We start from the raw sequence: 20,037 nt of genomic DNA on the forward strand, positions 1-20,037 counted from the left end.
AATTGGAGAATTACGAGTGCAGTTCCTAGGATCTTCTCAGGAACTCATCCTGCAGGCACTACCTCATGATACCCTCTTCATCTACCTATACAGGAACAAGGTACAATCTTAGAAACCAAAACCAGCCTCCCTTTTTCCCCACCTTTACCACAGATAAACACTCATGTCTTCTTTGGCTCCCTAACCCCACATTTAGGGAGGGACTCACTAAGGAAGGGCACAATACAGGCAGAGGGAGTGGTTCAAGGAGGAAAACTAGGGAAAAATGATACTCGGTGCGTACTGAGAAAGGTAAGGACTGGAATAGGGTCACTGAGCAGAAGCAGGCCAGAAGGACTTTGCACAAAGGCAGACGAGCAAGTGGGGTCCTACCTGAGACCAATGGTTCTTGAAGACCATGAGGCAAGTCTCTGGATCAGCAGTAACAGGAGCTTGTAAACTGGTAGTTCGAGGAGCACGGTGTCCAGGGCCCCGAGGGGCCAGTTTGCTCAGCCAACTCATCTTCTCCATGGGGTGGAAGGGTGGGCTGGCTGGAGTCCCAGGGACCACACTCCTGGGGCTCGCCAACTGAGGGCTCCCTCCACTTGTGACTCCCACTCGCTTCATCCAGTTTGGAGAGATCCACAATCCTCCATGGTGGCAGGGGCATACATCAGACTGTAGGGATAAAATGGAAGTAAAAGCTGAGACAAGTACAACATAGGCCAGTCAGAGTTAAGAACCTGAGGCAAAGTTTAGAGAGAATCTGGCATTCCAGTTGAAGGAGGGCACATTAGCAAAATGGTATAGGGGTAGGCATCCATATCCTAAGTTTTCTTAGAACTGAGTTTCTCAACACCTACCTACCTCCCCATCCCAGTGTGGTTGAGTACAGAGAGACTATTTGTCTTCCTGATTTTCTTTATGTCTGCTGCCTGAATGGAGGCTAACGCTTTTACCCTGCCACATAAACACACATTTATACAGAATAAACACATACTAACACATACTCTCTCTTCAGGAATACATAACATTCAGAAGAGGCTCAGGATGGCTACTATGGAAAGGGAAAATGTGCACCCCTCCTCCCACCAAAAGCTGAAGAGCGTGCGCAAGCACGCGCGCACATATACACACACACACACACACACACACACACACACACACACACTCCCCCAGAGTATCAAAGTCACTTAAAAGTCACCATCAGTTATATACAACAGCCACCCACATAGTCCAGAATTACACAAAGTATGAGGAGGAATGAGGGTCATGCATGGGCCTGGACCAGTGGCAAGAGGACCTCAGGGAGGTGCCTGCTATCCCGGCCAAGGCTAGGCCTCTCCAATAAGCCTCCATCACCACCACCCCCATTCCATCTCCCTAGGGAACTCCATAGCAACCAGGATCTAGGAGTAGGCTCTACGTAGTCCACTTGGTAAACAAGCCTCTCCTGCTCTTCCCAGAGAAGACTCTGGAGAAAAACCTTCAAAGTTCTCTTTATCTAGGATAGTCTAGGTCCAGCTAACCGTGTACGCATATTCACAATTCACTGTTGTAATAATGCTCACTAGGTATCCTACTCCCCAGTTAATCTATAGGGAGGAAGAAGGCAGTGCCTACGCCAAGGTAGAGCAAGGCCTGAAATTCTTAACCTTCTCTCCTCTCCCTGACCACTGTCTAAGCACAAGATAGCAGTGCCCCGTCCTACATATACTAGACTAGTTCAATGCCAGAGAAGAATCAAGCAGAAACATACCGTCTGAGAAATGTCTTAGGAGTAGAAGAAAAGAGTTCAGTACCACAGGACCCTGGGCCCAAAAAGGCAGGAAAGAAGGTATAACAAATGGCCAGTAACCCGAAACCAGGCACTTAGCCAAGAAGTGCCAACAAAAGTCACACAGGCACTGAGTAGCCAAAATGCCAACCTGACCACTGAATTCTACCCCTTAACACTGGGGTAGGAGGGTGTGGCCCAGTCTCAGCCATCAACCTTTGCTCTGGGTGTGGGCCTCACCCCACCTAGATAGGAGGTCTTCAGCAGAACTAATTCCCATTCCTCCAAGAGCATTTGTCAAGGAAGTTCATCTTCCTACAACTGCCTATGAATTAGACACACACCCCCCACCACAACACCCAACAAAATCCCCTATAGCAGAAATGAGCTGAAGTCTCCTCTGTAGAGAACAGCAAGGACAGGAATCCATTCACCTAGCTCTCAAAGAGCCCTTGAATGACCACACATAAAGAAATTCACAGACATCATGCTCACACATAGCAACACCCACCCTATCCACAATTCATATACCATAATCCCTACCTGTTATGTACACCTTATGAATCCCCATCCAAATATTATTTAAGTCAGATTGTATCACAAAATCAAGAAATCTCTGAGTTAGAAGCATCTTAGAGATCATTTATTACAATTCAAACCTGAAAAGGAATCTCTTTTGTAGCACCTATGACAGGGAACATATGAGATCCTAAGGTAATTTAAGAAATCAGAGAATCTACCAATTGGAGATTTCAAAAGCAATCTTAAGACCAACCTTGTAAAGAACCCTGCTTATAACATCCCAAACATGTGGTCATCTACAGCACTGGGCCTAGAGTCAAGAAGACTTGAATTCAAATCTGGCCTCAGACACTAGCTGTGTGACCCTAGACAAGTCAATTAAGCCCTGTCTGCCTCAATTTCCTCAACTATAAAATAAGGATTATAATAACCCCTGCCTGTGAGGATCAAATAATATAATATTTGTAGACCCTTCAATACAATACCTGGTACAGAGTAGGTATTTAATAAATACTTCTTCCCCTCCCCTCTACCTTAAGACTTCAATTAAGTAATATTACTTCCCAAGGTACTGCTACCTATCATACCTCCTGACTCCAAGCATTTTCATTGGCTGTCACCCATGCATGGAATGCTCTCCCTCCTCAAATTCCACCTCCCAGCCTCTTTCCCAGGCTTCTTTCAAGTCCCAGCTAAATTCCCACCTTCCAAGAAGGCAGGGACTGACTATCTTTTACTTTTCTTTGTATCCCCAGCACTCAGTACAATGCCTGGCACATAATAATGTGATTAATAATGTTTATTGACTCACTCCCCTATCCTGTACTTCTTGCAGGTGATTTGTAGAAATTGATATTTGTTCCTATAAACTTAATCTTATTCAATTTAGGTAATTTTTTTAATAAGATAGGACCAGCCAAAAAACTGGATGAGAATAAGGGGAAAGAGTCAAAGATGATTCTGAGGTTTTGAGATCAGATGCCTAGGAGGAGAAAGGTAGTACTACTTCAATAAGGGGTTCAGTCAGGAATGTAACAAATTGCGGCTAGAAAAGGACCATTCATTTCAATGACACAATCACAGTGGTGGACACAAACAAAACAAAATCTCAAATGATCCTGTGTGAGATCTTCCTTTACCACTTAAAAACTGAAATTGAGCACTGCTTTTTCTCACCTATCTCACTCTGCAATTCCTTTTTACCCTGTTCGTTCTATTCTTTCCTGGGTAAAGCACAAACTCCATAGCCAGACATCCAAAGCCTTCCATAATCTGACCACATCCCAGGTATTCAATTTTATTTCCTACTACACCCTTACATACAACCTTTGTTCTAGTGTCACTGTCCCCCTAATATACTTTGGCTCTTCCTTCTTCAACACCTCAGTTCACTCTATGCATCCAGCCTTCAGCACCCTTCTTCTTTCTCTTAACCTCTCTAAATACCAGATCAATTCCAACTTTACCCCAGAAGAAGTGCCTGCTCAGCACAGCTCTCACTGATCTCTCACTCTTTGAACCACTATAACCCTACATTCTATATCCCACTCATTCAGTAGATATATACTCTCTAATATTGCTAATTATTGTTTTTTTTGTAGGTGTATAGTTGCCCCAATTAGGCTATATGCTCCCTCAGGCAGCCCATTCCACTTTTTGACAGTTCTAATTATTAGGAAGGTTTTCCTCAATTGAGTTGAGATCTTCCTCTCTGCCACTTCTACCCATTGCTTCTAGTTCTGTCCTCCGGAGTCAAACAGAATAAGTCTAATCTCTTTTCCACAAGAAAGGTCTTCAAATACTTCAAAAGAAGAGTCCTGTCGCCCCATTCACTAACATTCTCCGTACTAAGATTCCAGCTTTCACAACCTATAAGGTTATGAGAGAACTCCCCCATGTCTGGGATCTACTTTGGTCCCACCCTTCCTCCCCCTCAATCTCCTCCCTCAACAAACTCCTTCCTGATCCTCCTCTCTGACAATCCATGTCTACCATATCCTTCAAGTCCTGGCTCAAAATTCACTTTTCTCGTGGATTCTCAGTCAAAAGACCTCACAGAGGTAACCTAGTCCAAACTTTGCCTTCAGCAGGGATCCTCTCTACAACACTCAGAAAGGTAAGTATCCAGCAGCCACTTCAGGAGCACCTTCCAAGGTACTTCCTCCAAGGAAACTTCCCTGAACATCCCTAGAATAATTATCTACTGCATTCATTCCTTATATTTAAAATATTATATCTGGCTTCTCCATGTGTTGTTTACTGATTGATTTTGAACTGAGAGTACCTGGGTTAGAATATTTGCTACCTGTGTAGCCTTATGTAAGTCATCTCACTTCTCCGGTCTCTGTTTCCTCATCTACAAAATGGCAGGGAAGGGGAGAGAGATGTGAGTGAACTAGAGGCTCCTCTAAGCTCCCTCCTAGCTCTTGAGTTTCTATGAATGTCTTTTCTCTCAGCTAGAGCCTTACTGAAACCTGTAACAATAAAGATTATTGAAATAACAAAAATTTAACCACGCTACAATCAATGGCTAATATACAGAAAGATCTGATACAACTACATAACTTAGTCCCATAGAGTCTCCTCACAAACCTGCAACATGACCTTGCCTTCACCAGGACATTATCATCATTCTGTACTTACTCCACCACTAGCAGGTCATCTAATAGGCTTTCTACCTTCCTCACTTTCACCCATGTTGAATATACCATGTTCTCATATTGCCTTGGTGAAGAAAAGCTTCTTTCCTATACTTCTGGTAGGGATTCTCTAAGAAATTATTATTTACTAATGCCTATCACATACTTGTACATCTGACATTTTCCCAGAGAATGGGGAAATACCGGAACTGAGGCAATAAAGCAATTTAGGTAGAGTCAAGCTAATATGGAAAACTGCTGGCAAGTACTGATTATTCATACATGTCCTAGAGTCTTAATGCCCACCCCTTCCCCATATCCATAAGTTCAAAAAACAACTTATGGCTCCAAAGGAACAAAAGTTCCTTTGAGCAAGGGGAAAGGGGGTAGGGATGGGAGGAGAATGTGAAGAGCACAATTCCAAAGGGAAAAAAAAAAACAGGAGCTGGGTTCTAGGTAAACTTGGACAAAGGCCCACAGGGTTTGCTCCAGGGATGGATGGAGACTGGCCACATGTGAAGTCCAGTCCTAGTCAGAAGCTAGGAGGTTTATTTAACTGCAAAGTTGTACTGGCCTCTACAGCCAGATTAGAGATATCTTAGAATAAACTTTACATGCTCTATTTAACATGACAAATTTGGGGCTGTGAGGGTTGCTTTGTTATTTTACCCTACTTTCCTAAGGAATGAGAAAAGATCTTTTAAAACCATCTTAGCCCAGTCTAGAACCAAGGAAAAGAAAAAAGGTGTATGGGTTACAAAGGGACTACAAAGATTTCACAGGACACATGATCTAAACGGTTTTAGGGGTCTTGGCGTAAGAGTCTCATTAAAGGTGACTGCATAATACGAGAAAGTAAACCAATAAGACATCACCACCCCCTTCCAGGTGATATGAATCTGGTCCACATTTTTCTGCCCAGGATCACATTTCTTCATATTCTATGTAACATTTCTATATCACCCTTCATCAACGTTGTGAACAGTCAGTCTTCAAGGTCTAGTCACTCCTTACATATGTCCTGTCCAAATCATTATCACCTGTCATGTATGTCCCCCATGTTCACTCCACCTGTCATGTATGTCCCCCCATGTTCACCCCACCTGTCATGTGTTCCCAGGCCCCAATTTTTCCCCCACCTGTCACGTGTTCATCACAACTGTCTCACCAAGATGCAGATGTGTATATGTGTATATGTGTGTGTGTGTGCATGTGTGCAGAAGCCCTCCCCTTTGGGCCTTACACACACAGACAACCCCCCCCCCATCCGGAATCTAACACATTCGGCTCCCCCTCTGGGAGTGCTTCACACACTCAAGCCCCCTCACGGGGCCTCCCCCTCCCAAGCCGTCACCAGGTGCCCCATCCCACGGGCCGGACCTCACCACTCCACTCTCGCGCCGTCGCTGACCCCGTGCGGACTCCGTAGCAGCCGCCGCCGCCCGCGCTCTCAGGCCGCCGCCATAGTTGTCCGGTCGCCTCCGCCTGCGCCCCGCCCCTCGGGGCGGAGGGAGGCCGCCCCCCAACGTCACCTCGCTCAGGTACCGCCTTGCGTCTTACGCTCTTGACATCATGAGGTGCAGCTCGCCTCCCCATTGGCCAGACCCCGAACTCAAGCGAGCGCCCCGGGAGACCGCGGGCATCCCCTGGCAACGGCCGGCGTGTGGGGGCGGGATGTGTGCACGGGTGACAATGGCTGAGCTGAACGAGGAGAGAGGGAAGGGTTCTGTTTGGAAAAGGAATTAAGTCCTGACGAGAGACACCTTAGCCCCACTTCCGGCCCAGCCCTCCAGGTTCACACCTCAGACTGGGTGTTAAGGAGAGAGGAGGGGCTAGAAGATTGGACCAGCCTGCCCGAGGGACTAAGGAATGGAATGGGGTGGGCCTGGTTGGGGGCGGGGCCTGTGAGATGCTGGGCGGAGCATAGAGTGAGGCTGTAAAAGGGCGGAACCTGACGGGGTTGGGCCTTCTAAGCCAGAACTAGAAAGAGGCGGAGCCTCCAAAAGGGGAAAGGCATATTGAGGGCGGAGAGTAAATAGGTGGAGCCTATAAGGGGCGGTCCTAACATAGCTGGACCTGGGATTGGGCAATGGGCGGGACCTTCTCTGTGGTTTTTTTCTTAAGCTCTGAGGCAAGGGAGGGCGGAGCCTCCTTAGTGCTAGAACTGAAGGGGCGGAACAGGAGGCGGGGCCTCAGCAGGGTGGGATTAGGCAGTAGGCAGAGCCCCATAACACAGGTGAAGGAGGGGCAGGGCAAGAGGCGAGTCCTCAGTGCTAGTGAGGTTTGAGTAGGAACTCGTGGCGCCACCTGGGGTTTCAGCCTCTAGGGCTCTGGCTCCTCTAGGGCTCGGGCTCCGGCGTCTCTGTAGCTAAGAGGGAGAGACGCCGGAGTCAGAGACTCGGATCACCTGAAGAGCCGCGCCCAGTGAGAGCCCGGGGGGCCTTACCCTTACCCTTACCCCCCATAGCTAGGAGCCAGAGAATCCTCCCCTACCCACCCCTCGAATACTTTCCGCTTGTACCCTTTGGAATCTTTCTCCTGCCTCCAAACCCACAGAATCATCCTCCTCATTTCAGACTCCCAGAATCTTATGTCCTTCACAATCCCAGGCATCTTCCCTCCCCCCTTCCTCGGGGAAATCCCAGAATCTTCCATCCTCCCAACATCTTCTCCTCTCCCCCCCTACAAAGAAATCCCAGAATCCCCAATCCTTTACAATCCCCCAGCGTCTACTCCCCGCCCCCCACCAATTCCCAAAATCTTCCCCAGAAATTAACAATTTCCTCAGGTTTTTCTTGATCCCTTCACTCTCTTCCTTTTCCACTGCCTTTACCCACAAAATCTCTCCACAGATCCCATGACCCACCATGTTCTTCCCCCCACATACAGATAAAAAATTCTCCCCTCCACAAAGCTGTCTGAATCCTCTTCTTATGGCATCCACATAGCTAAACTTCCTTTCCTTTCCCCACCCCCAGAATCCTATTTTCCCAAGAACCCCCTAGAATCTTCCTCTTCCCCACAGAATTCCCCAAACTTCTTCCACAAGGACCCTCCTCAGTCTCCTACTTAAAGACTCCATCTTTCCCTGTATAGAATTTTCTTCTGCACAGAACCCCCTAGAATCAATTCAACAAGCATGAAATAGGCATCTAGTATGTGCCGAGGACTAGGATGTAGAATCAAACATGGGAAAGGAACAAGCATTTTTTAAGTTCCACTATGTGCTAGGCACTGTGCTAAGCACTATTTCATGTGATCCTCTCAACAGCTCTGGGAGGTAGGTGCTATCCCCATTTTACAGTTGAGGAAACTGAGACAGGACATAGGTTAAGTGACTTGCTTAGGGTCATACAACTAGGAAGTGCCTTAAGGCTGAATTTGAACTCAGGTCTTCCAGGCCCTCTATCCATTCTATCTAGCACTCCATCCACTATGCCACTTAGCTGTCCCGGCCCTCAAAGAGCTAATAACATTCTGCTGGGAGTATTTTTATTTTTTATATCCGTTATCTTTTTGAGCTTTACAAGTATGGTGTGATGCAGGAGTTCCACCATTTACACAGGAGGAAACTGAAGCTAAGAGACTCAGCTTCAGCACTCTATCTACAATACTTCTATGCCTATTAGTGTGCATAAACTTTCTTTTCCCTGAACCCTCCCCCTCCAAGAATCTTCCTCTTCCAATTAATCCTTCATCTTCTTTCTCACAAACTTTACCAGTCCCTTCCTCCCACCAAAACCCTCAAATTTCTCCCCACTCCAATCCTCTTGTGTGCAACCCTCCTAAAATTATAAGATCACAGAATTTAGAACTGGAAGGGACTTTAGTCATTTAGCCCAGTGGTGTCAAATTCAAGTAGAAAGAGATCCTCACAGGTCGCATATTGACTTAGAAAATCACAAACTAACATTATCTACGTTGTTATTTTTACTTATTTTGTTAAACATTTCCCAATTATATTTTAATCTGATTCAGGCTGTACTCAGGGCTTTTGCTGACTATGACACCTCTGATCTAGTCCAACTCCTTCATTTTACAGATGAGGAAACTGAGGATCAGAGAGAGACTAAGAGGTTTGTCCAGGGTTATACAAGTAGTAAATAATAGAGCTAGTATTTAATCCAGGTCTTCTTGATCCAAATCTATGCTCCTGACACATCCCACATCTTCTGTCTCAAACCTGCCAGACTTTAGAACCTTTAGAATCTTCCTCTTCCTTCCCAGATCCATCCCAGAATCTTCACACACAACACCCTTTGAATCTTACCTTCATATACTTCCAGTCTTCCTTTCTCCCTTCTTTTGCCTTTCCCAACAATCTTCTTCCCATAAAACCTTCATAGGTCCTTCTCCAGAGTCAACTTCTTCCCTCCCACAACCGCCATAAACTACCTAGAATTCTTCACCATGTAGTAACCCCCAAAATCATTCTCCCATGTCCTCTATGACCCTGCTATAGGATCTACTTTGTCCTCACCTCTTATACCACACCCCCCATAAATTGCCCAGGATCTTCTTTTTCCACAGGACCACTAAGAATTATTTTCTCTCACAGATGCCTCATAATCCTTCCTCCTACACTGTTTCCCCAGAATCTTCTCTCTCACTGATTCCCCATATTTTTTCTTCAGAGCCCAAAATCTTCTTCCTTTTACTGGCGTCTAGTATTTTCCTCATCTCCTCAGAGATGCACTCCTCCCTTCTTCATAAATCCTCAAATATCAGCCTTCCCTAATCACAGGTTCCCCAAAATCTTTCTCAGTGATCCTCCCCCTACATACCCTACCCCAAAATGTTTCTCCTTCACCAACCCTTCAGAATCCTTCCCCCCCACCAACTCTTCTCATATCTTCTCCCTCACTGATTTCTCTCCTGTTCAACCCCAAAGACTATCCTCTTCCACTAACTCTGTAGAATTCTCCCTCAAAAAAATTGACTTTCCCTCAGAATTCTTCACCCTATGGACCCCCCAGAATCTTTAATCTACTTATCCTCTCAGAATATCCATCTTTACTGATCCCACAGAATCTTCTTCAAACACTACCCCTCAAAATCATTCTCTTCCCATAGACCTGGTAGAATCTTTGTCATGCCAGAATCATCCTTCTCCCACAGATACCTGTAGCCAGGCCCAGACTCCAGCGCCATGAGTCAAGAGTCCAAAGTGAATACCAAAGAGTCATCTCCTCAGGCATCTTCCAAACCCAGGTGAGAGGGGAAGGGACCCTAAGATATATATGTGGGGGAGGTAAATGGGAAATTCTCTGATAGAACATAGTGTAATGGGAAGGAGGATGCTCAGAGCCCAAATACTTGGGGGATAAGAGAAGGGAAGAAGATTTATTGCCACTAAGAAACTGAGCCCTCAGTCCCGTAACCCTCTCTTCCCTGGGGCCTTCTTCAGTGGTCATACTCTGAAACTCCCCTTCCACCACCTCCAGGAAGTCAGTGCCTGTCCTGGATCCATCAGGGGACCAGTATTATTGGTGGCTCAATACCATGGTGTTCCCAATCATGTATAACCTCATTATCCTTGTTTGCAGGTAAGAAGAGGGAAGAAGGGTGCAGAAAAGCACTTGGCAAGGTCTAAGGGTGTGGAGGAAGGAGAAAGGGGGCTTGTGCTGCTTTTGGGAGACTCTGGGTAGAATAGAGGGTTTTCACTGTTAGGGCCCTGGAGCAGAAGCAGCTGCAACCAGGTCCCTCTCAAAATATTCCCTCCTCTATCCCCAGAGCCTGCTTCCCAGATCTGCAGCATGGCTACTTGTTGGCCTGGCTGATCCTGGATTATATAAGTGACCTGCTCTACTTAGTGGACATTATCGTGCACTTCCACACTGGTCAGTGATATCCCAGCCTGGGCTCCCCAAATGCCTTAGAATCCTTGCTGTTCCCCCCATCAAACCTTTGATTCCTGTTGATCTATCCCACCAAGCCCTCTACTCCTGTGATTCAATACAACAAACATTTATCAAACACCCACTATGTGTATGGCATTATTCTAGTTATTAGGGATACAAAACCAGTCCCAGACCTCAAAGAATATACGTTCCACTGGGTGGAAGTGGGGGAGGGAAGGGGGTTGAGCCGGCAATAAATAACTTGTGCGCAGATAATTAAAGTAAATATAAGACAATTTGAGCAGGGAGAGCTCACTAACAATTCAATGGATTGGGGAAGGTTTCAGGTCTCAGCTGAGATCTATGGGAAGGTAGGGATGTGAAGAGGCAGAGCTACAGAGGGAATACATTCTAGGCATGGGAGATACCCCCTACAAAGACATGGTTAAATGTTAAATCAAATGTTAAATACTGTGAAAGGCTAAAAAGAGCCAGGTGACTTCCCCATCAACCCCACTAAAGCCTGCTGACCCCTCTATCAACCCTGAAAACTTGTACAGCCCCACTCTGGCTCTTTGTTGCATCTCTAATACTGGAGCTAACCCTTATACCCCTTTCTAACCTCAGGGTTCCTGGATCAGGGCATCTTGGTACTGGACAAGGGCCAGATCTCACAGCGCTATGTGCGGACATCAGGTTTCTTGTTGGATATATTGTCCCTGGCACCCACAGACTTGGCATACTTGAGCTTGGGCCCACATACACCTACACTGAGGCTCAATCGGTTTCTTCGAGTTCCACGCCTTTTTGAGGCCTTTGACCGAACAGAGACACGTACAGCATATCCCAATGCTTTCCGAATTGCCAAACTTATGCTCTATATCTTTGTTGTCATCCACTGGAATAGCTGTCTATATTTTGCATTGTCACGATACCTAGGCTTTGGGCGTGATGTCTGGGTATACCCTGACCCAGCACAGCCAGGCTTTGAACGCCTTCGTCGCCAGTACCTCTACAGTTTCTACTTTTCTACACTCATCCTCACCACTGTAGGTGACATACCACTGCCAGCCCGTGAGGAGGAGTATCTTTTTATGGTGGGTGACTTCTTGCTGGCTGTCATGGGCTTTGCCACCATAATGGGTAGCATGAGCTCAGTCATCTACAATATGAACACAGCTGATGCAGCCTTCTACCCTGACCACGCACTTGTCAAGAAATACATGAAGCTGCATCATGTCAACCGTCGACTGGAGCGTCGAGTCATTGACTGGTGAGGGTCTTGATGCTGAGAGAGTAGGAGGTATTGGGGCAAGAGGAGGAGCTTAGCCATGAGAACTCAAGGACTGTTGTCTTATGGGGAGTACTTGCTTGCTGGGGCATGTTAATTGGGACAGAGGAAGGCTTTGCAAGATATGAAGTATCTTTTAGTGGTGAGGATTTAGCCATAGGAAGGTGGAGGCTAGGGAGGCATCAGTGGCAAGGAGGCAGGACTCAGGGATGGGGAGCAAAGGGTATGTCATTGACTATTGGAGACATGGTGGCAGGAGTATGAAAGTACTCCTTTCAGGGAAGAAATGGGAGAAGATAGGAAAGCAGAGAAAGCAGAAGGAGGAGGATTGTGGAGGGACTTCTCATGAAACTGGAAGAGAAGATATCAACCTGGATAACCACTAGTATCATGTAGTGAAAAAAATCACTGGATTTGGAATTAAAGGTGCCTGGCTTGGAATCTGAGCTGTGCAAGACCTTAGAAATAAGGGTAAACTTGAATAAGGAACTGAATTATTCTGGATCTCAATTTCCCCATCTATAAAAGCAAGCTGGACTCAAGTCTCTTTAACTCTAAATTTAGAGATTTTTATTTTAGGAATGGTCTAGACTAGATAACCCTTCTAGCTTTGAGATTTGGGGGTTCTGCGAGTCAATCAGTCACCAAGCATTTTTTAAGCATGTATTACATGTCAGGCAATGTGCTAAACACTGGGAATACAAAGAAAGCACACAAGCCTAATCCTTATCCCCAGAAAACTCATATTCTAATGGGGGAAACAACATGTAAATAATCAGATACATAGGAGATATATATAGAATAGGTGAAGGGGGACATTAGTGACTGGGAGGACTGGGAAAAACCCCCTGCAGAAGGTAGCATTTGAGCTGAGTACTGAAGGAAGCCAGGGTAACTAAGAACCAGAGATGAGGAGGCAGAGCCTTCCAAGGATGGTGGACAGATCTTGCATAGCCATGGCAATGATGGATGGAGCTCTTTTTGAAGGAGCTCCAGGTAGGCCAGTGTTGCTGGATGGTAGAGTTCATGGAAGGAAGGTGCAAAAGGGCTGGAAAGGTAGGGAGGGACCAGGTAGGGATGGTGACCTAGTGTGATTTTTCTAATGCATACAACTGACTATTCCCCCTGCCCCTACTGCCCTGCTCAAAAAGCTCTCTTGGCTCCCTATCACCTCCAAGATCTCCTCGACAAAAAGAGGAGAACAAGAATCTACAATCTAGAATTGGAAGGGAACATAGAAATCATGTATATCCCATTAGCATTTGAACTCCTTGGGGGCCAGAACCTCTCACAGCTTAGTCCAGTGCCTAGCATAGAGTAAATGCTTAATGAATGCTTATTGAATTTTATAGATGAACAGACAGTGGCCCAGGAAGAGAAGTGATTTGCCAAAGTTCCTACAGATAAGTTAGTAGAGTCAAAATTGGAACAGAGGCTTCTGACTCCAAATCCAGTTCTCCTTCCACCACACCAAGCTTGTCCTGCACAGGGTCCTGGGACTGTTAGATTCCCAGACTTTGGCATGTGGTAGACCAGACATGCCCATGCCTGGGAGAAGCTCCACTTCTCACCTAAACTGAGAACTTCCTGAATGAAGGATAGACTCAGCTTTACTCCTGGGAGATGTCAGAAGAACCTGTGTGTAGATTAATAATAATAATAGCTGATGTTGATATAGTTCTTTAGAGTTTTCAAAAAGGTCTGCATAAATTATCTTATCCAGTTGGAGAAAATTGATAACTTGTGGACATGCACAAACAATAAGGCCTCAGGGAAGAGAGAGATCATTTGAAGGAACTAGGGGTGTTTAACTTACAAGAATGCTTAGGGGACATATGATCAGTATCTTCAATTATCTGAAGAGTAGCTATATTAGAGAAGAAAAATCAGACTAGTTCTGCTTGGCAGACTTAGGAGCAATGGGAGACTTACAAGCTACAGAGAGGCAGATTTCAGTTCCAGGTAAGAAAATGCTTTCTAAAAGTTAGAGCCTAACCAAAGGGAAATTGGCTCATTGAGAGGTGTCAGTTTCTATTGCTGGAAGACTTCCAGGGGAGGTTGGGTCACACTACCCCATCTTTAGAAGGGGTTCTTATCAAGGTGTTGGTTAGACTAGATGAGGTCAGATTGTTAGCCTCCACAGTCTAAGATTATGTGATTATTGAAGGAGCCAGGATGTGATCTGGTCCCTATGAAGTAGATAATATTGGGCCAGGCAGAGCATCTGGGCTTGAGCAGAGGCAGCAAGGTGTGGGTCATGTGTCAGGGGGAAGAGTCCATCTGCCCATGGCCCACTACCACCTCTGTTACCACTCTAGGTACCAACACCTACAGATTAACAAGAAAATGACAAATGAGGTGGCAATTCTGCAGCACCTGCCTGAGCGCCTGCGGGCTGAGGTTGCAGTATCTGTGCATCTGCCCACCCTAAGCCGTGTGCAGATCTTCCAGAACTGTGAGGCCAGCCTCCTGGAGGAGCTCGTACTAAAGCTGCAGCCCCAGACCTATTCACCAGGAGAATACGTATGCCGTAAGGGCGATATTGGCCGTGAAATGTACATCATCCGGGAAGGCCAGTTGGCTGTGGTGGCTGATGATGGTGTTACCCAATATGCAGTGCTGGGTGCTGGGCTTTACTTTGGGGAGATTAGCATCATAAATATCAAAGGTGAGAGAATGGGGGTGGCTCAAATGATAGCCTAGGAAAGGAACTCCTAGCTCCATCTGGGGATAAAGATGCTCTAGATCCTGAGTCTAGAAGGACCCCTAAGAAAGAGATTCATGGCTCAAAGACCTAGGGTGTATTGGGTGGGAGTTGGTGAAGAGATGTAAGGAATGGACTTGATTCTGTATCTGGAAAGAGGGGGGACCCAGAAGTGGCCTTTGGAAGGAAGGGCTAAGAGATGGGTCTGCCTCACAGGTACTGTGGCCAATAAAACAGTGTGTTGAAGGGTTTTTCCTTGGGAACAGGACCAGATAAAAGGTTTTAATGGGTGAGGGGGAAGGCTGAACCTTGAGATAGGGACTAGAGGAATTGAGACATCTTAGTTGTAGAGAAAGGACTTTACTTCCCATATACTTAACAGCTCATTCCTTGGGTCACTCTTTACAACTGTGTCCTATTTGCCATTCTACCCCAGGAAATATGTCTGGTAACCGTAGAACTGCAAACATCAAGAGTCTGGGCTACTCAGACCTGTTCTGCCTGAGTAAGGAAGACCTCCGAGAGGTGCTGAGCGAGTACCCACAAGCCCAGGCTGTCATGGAGGAGAAGGGCCGAGAAATCCTACTCAAGATGAACAAGCTGGATGTGAATGCGGAGGCAGCTGAGATAGCACTGCAGGAGGCTGTGGACAGCCGCCTGCGCGGTCTTGATCAGCAGCTAGATGATCTGCAGACCAAGTTTGCCCGCCTCCTTGCTGAACTGGAGTCCAGTGCCCTCAAGATAGCCTATCGCATTGAGCGACTAGAGTGGCAGACCCGTGAGTGGCCAGCTCCTGAGGAGGCTGGGGCAGGGGCTGAAGATGAGGGGGATGTTGGAGAGGGAGAGGCCTCTTAAGCTCAAGATGTCTCTCTCTCTCTCTCTCTCTCTCTCTCTCTCTCTCTCTCTCTCTCTCTCTCTCTCTCTCTCTCTCACACACACACACACACACACACACACACATTCCCCCTTGACTTCAGCTTTAGGATGACCCCCTGTGACCCTCACCTTTGGATAACACAAATCTCTGAGGAGCCCCAGAGATATAGGAAACTATATAAATACCTTCCACGTCCCAACAACCCGACTACACAAGCAGTAAGAGTGGGAACCTAGTTACTCCCCTTTGCCCCAAAAGAAGAGAGAGATGAAAAAAAATACATGCTTAACCATTCTATGCACTTCCACAAACTTAGTTTCCAGGACACACTCATTAGCACACAGTGAGCCTCTGACAATTCTGATAGAAGCACAGGTATATGCTAACCCGTGGATACACACTAAAGTTCTCACATACATTCATGCCAGTCTTCTCAGTCTCTTTGCAGAAATAATGAGAGATCTCTTGCAGAGATAATCACGGGGACCAATTTTTTGTACAGTGCACATGAACACATGTGCACAGTCACATTACATAAGCATACACTATTTTTTTCCCAAATAGCAATGTATTTACAGCAGAATAGCAAAATAAATGACAAGGGAAAGATAAGTAGCAATTCATTCTTGGCCTCCCCATACATGAAGATATGTAGTCCTCCACAAATAGGTTTCTGCCGATACAAAAGGAGAAAACACTTCCATGAAAAAGCCATGTTTACCCTTCTAAGTCTCATGCATATGTTTCTCTCAGTCAGACAATCCCAGCATCACTTAATCTGAGATCTCATCACTAAGCTTGCCTTCTAGGAAACTCTGGACTCCCGTAAAGGTAAACAGAAATGGAATTGAATGCATAATGGCTATGTTGCATCCCAATAAAGTATTTGAAACTTTTCAAGTGTCTTTGGTGGCTCTAGGCCAAAGAAGGACTTTTATAGATGGGGGGGGGTTAGAGGAGGACTTCTCCCACTCTAAGTCTGGAAAGTGAGGAGATTGAGGTTTGGAGACCAGAGGGCATAAAAATTTCTTGAGGCAATCTAAATCCAGTAGGTGGAGATAGCACAGAACACAACACCATCTAAAAGCTTGTAGATGAAGCATTAGTGTCAAAGTTAGCTGTCCCAACTGCATCCCTTCACTTCTGCCCCTTTTGCCCAAAGTCCTTTTAGGTCTTGAGGTTTCATATCTCAATGCCAGCACAAAGAGCTGCCACTTCAGAGGCATGATTTGCACTGTCAGTTGCTCTGACTCAACTTTGTCTCTGAGACTCCTGCTGAGTACTCAGAAGTCTACTGGAGTTTTAGGGCAAACAGGGTGGTGAGGATTTTCCGTACAGTTAGAAAGGTCCTAAAGCATTGGAGAATTTTTAAGGCCAGTGGTTATGATAAAACTGTATTACAATTCTCATAGTGCTTGGTTCGATTCCAGAAAATCAATCATTTGCCATTTGTCCCCATGTCTTAGAATGCTCTTCTGACTTCAAATGTTCCTGTGTCCTCACTTCTCCCATTTGACCCACCCTGTGTTAGGTCCATTCCTTTGTCTGATCTCTAGTGGAAGTTCTCTCCTTTGGGGGCTTTACCTGTTACTTTCTTTACTTTTTACCCTCATTGAGATTTCTTCTGACTTCTAACACCTTTAGGAAAAAAGTATTCTGTTCTCTGGTCCCTCATATTATATCCTGACTGTAGGCTGGCCATAATGATCTTGAAAACTTTTTTGACCTTCACTGAATTCCCTGCTAGTTCCTGGTCTCAGAAAATCCTATTCCCTGTCCCTTTTCTCCTTGCCCTGAGAATAGACTCTGAACTTTTAGAATAATAAGGGTGCGATAGGGCAGCTAGGTGGCACTGTGGATAGAGCTCCAGCCTTGGAGTTAGGAGGACTTGAGTTCAAATGTGACCTCAGACACTTGACGCTGACTAGCTGTGTGACTCTGGGCAAGTCACTTAACCCTGATTGCCTCACCAAAAAGGAAAAAAACAATAATAATAAGTGTATGATTTAGAAGGAATCTTAGAAATCATTTTGGTCTAGTCCCCTCCTGGGTAGCCATTTGCTTCTTCAGAGCCATTTGCCCAAGGTCATAAATACAACTTAGTAGCAGATCCAGGATTCCAAAAAAAGTCTTTAAACTCCAAACTCAGTGATCCTCACCACGCTAACTCACAGGATCTCAGATGTGGAAGTGAATGCATCTTGTCCAACCCATACCTGACCAACCAACATGAAAATCAAACTCAATTATCAACAAACATTTAGTTAGTGTGAGTACAGCACTGCACTATGGGACTGGGCAAAAAACAAAGCCCCCATCTCAAGGAGCTCACTGTCTAGCAAGGGGGATGGAAACCAAAATAGGACAATAGAGTATTACATGAGAAATTGCTTTTTTAGATTAGACCTATGGTTTTGGTCTTTCTAGCAATGCAGAGCAGTCATTTGCTCTGCAATTTATAGCTTTAGAGTTGTCTGGGGCACTGAAAGTAATGGATTTGCCCAGGGTCTCACAACCAGCAGCAGTCAGAGACTTGACATAATCTACATCTTCCTGACTCAAAGGCTAGCTCTCATTCTCTATGCCACAGTCTCCAGATAAAAGTCCAGTGAATGAGAGTGTGGGTTATGTCCATTAGAGAGTTACAAAATAAAATGGTGATGGGAGGTCTAGTAGAGATAAAAGTTCTCTATGGACAAGACCTAATTTGTCTTTATATCTCCAGCACTTGGCAAATAGAGGCACCTAATAAATGTTAGTTGAATTGAATTGCTGAATGTCATTATCAACTGAGGGGAAAAGGGGAAAGCTTCCTGGAGGTGTGAACATTTATATTGGTCTTTAAAGGTTGGGTTCAACAGGCAAAGATGGGGAGAGAGAATATTCTGGGCATAGAAAACAGCCTCAGTAAAGGTATGGAGGTATGAGAGGACAGTGAATATTTGGGGAGGAAAGAATTACCTAGTTTGACTATAGCATCAAAAGGATGAGGCTAGAAATTCAGTGTAGTACCAGACTATAGGGGCTCAGTAGGTATTCAGTGGCCCAGGACCAAAAGCATGAGTTTACATGGGCCACGAAAAATCTGAGGGACTTTTTATAATCCTCCTTTTTTGCTTCTAACCCCACTCAGGGTTTCCTCTGAGAATAACAGGATTTGCCTCACTTCTACATCTCTATGAAAAAGAAAAATCCCTCAGCTACCATTCAAATACTTAGTCTGAGAATACATGTAATATAGGATAGGTTTTATTTAACCTGATTTTTAAAACTGAAAGAACTCATACCTGAGCCTGTAAAGAAGACAATTCTCTTTCTGTCTTTAGTGAATCCCTGCTTCCCCTCAGTTACCCATATTGTCTTCCAAATTTCTAGTACCACCCTGGGTGCAACACTTCTTTCCAAAACAAAACAAAACAAAAAACAACAACAAAAAGTGAAGGAACCATTTGCACTCACTAGAGAGTTGTTCCCTCTTACATGGACCTTCAAAGTCTACATAGAACATAGCAAAAGACCGGGCCTGAGTTTGCTTTTCCACATTGAGACTCAGTCCCTTGCTGATTCTTGGCTTCAAACCTTGCTTATCCAAGGAAATCCTCCCCCAAATCCAGGAAACTTGTTCTAGGAACCCCTTCCTCTGGTTCCTGAGAATCCTCTGTCAAACACCACTAACTGGGGCCCCACAGTTCCCAGCAGTTCTTGGCTCCCTGGTAGAGCCACTAGCTGTGCAGATTTCCTTCCAGGAAACAGTCTATGGATGTTCAGTTTCTGTCTGTCTAAGCTCCCAACTATGATTTTCCTCTCTTCTAGCTTTCCAACCTGCTTTTTAAAATCCCAGCTCTACGAGTGTAGCCTAGGTGTGTGAATTGGCTGTGAATCATTTAGTCATGTTCAGTGTGGTGGAACAATTCAGGATAAGGTGAAAAATTCGTACCTTATCAAAGAAATTTCCTGACAAGGAAATTTAAAAGGAAAGGAAATTTATTAAGGAAGCTTCATTAATGCCAACAGGGCAAAAGAGAACTTTTACACCTTACGTAAGGAATTTCACACACACCTGAACTCAGGATAATGCTGAGAGCATAAACTTTATTAAGGAGGCACAGAAGATTTTTGAGTAGAGGAGTGGCATGACTAGATCTATACATTATTTTGGCAGTGAGATGAAGAATGGATTGGACTGGGTAGAAAGTGGAGATTGGAAAACCTGTAGTGAACTATTGTAATAGTTCAGGGGGGTGATGATTAGGGCCTAAACTTGTGTGTTTACAATGGGAATAGAGAGGTGTTTTTAAGATGGGTTAGAAAGGACCTGATAATTTGACTGATTGAATATGAATAGTGAAGAAATGGAAAGAGTCAAAGACAGCTACAAAATTATGAACATAGCAGATCTGGTGAAGTC

The 20,037-nt window shown here is 45.3% G+C and overlaps 2 protein-coding genes across 5 annotated transcripts in view; one reads left to right on the forward strand and one right to left on the reverse strand.

Annotated features, from left to right (window-relative positions):
• The window catches only part of FHIP1B (FHF complex subunit HOOK interacting protein 1B), a 22,431-nt gene extending 15,652 nt beyond the window's left edge, over nt 1-6,779 (reverse strand). Inside the window, exons 1-2 of one of the 3 annotated variants that reach the window (XM_078157004.1) lie at nt 6,298-6,779; nt 373-657 (exon numbers count right to left, since the gene is read on the reverse strand). In XM_078157004.1, coding sequence (XP_078013130.1) covers nt 373-657; nt 6,298-6,513 — 501 coding nt within the window. In that variant the 5' untranslated portion in view covers nt 6,514-6,779. The remainder of the gene's footprint in view (nt 1-372; nt 658-6,297) is intronic. The other 2 variants (XM_020975864.2, XM_020975863.2) reach the window with 2 other exon arrangements.
• Nucleotides 6,622-16,507, forward strand: CNGA4 (cyclic nucleotide gated channel subunit alpha 4). Of its 2 annotated transcripts, none has more exons than XM_020975866.2 (7): nt 6,622-6,710; nt 10,036-10,128; nt 10,362-10,463; nt 10,651-10,757; nt 11,385-12,030; nt 14,367-14,716; nt 15,189-16,507. In XM_020975866.2, exons 2-7 carry the CDS (start codon nt 10,067-10,069, stop codon nt 15,605-15,607), a joined length of 1,686 nt encoding a protein of 561 aa, XP_020831525.1. In that variant the 5' UTR covers nt 6,622-6,710; nt 10,036-10,066; the 3' UTR covers nt 15,608-16,507. The 2 variants fall into 2 exon arrangements, with proteins under 2 accessions (XP_020831525.1, XP_020831526.1); XM_020975867.2 differs by lacking the exon at nt 6,622-6,710 and adding an exon at nt 6,718-6,796.
• Nucleotides 16,508-20,037: the final 3,530 nt, after the last annotated feature.

The sequence above is a fragment of the Phascolarctos cinereus genome, unplaced genomic scaffold (assembly GCF_003287225.1).
Source record: "Phascolarctos cinereus isolate Bilbo 61053 unplaced genomic scaffold, phaCin_HiC Scaffold_726;HRSCAF=1367, whole genome shotgun sequence".
In the NCBI taxonomy this organism is placed as follows: Eukaryota; Metazoa; Chordata; class Mammalia; order Diprotodontia; family Phascolarctidae; genus Phascolarctos; species Phascolarctos cinereus.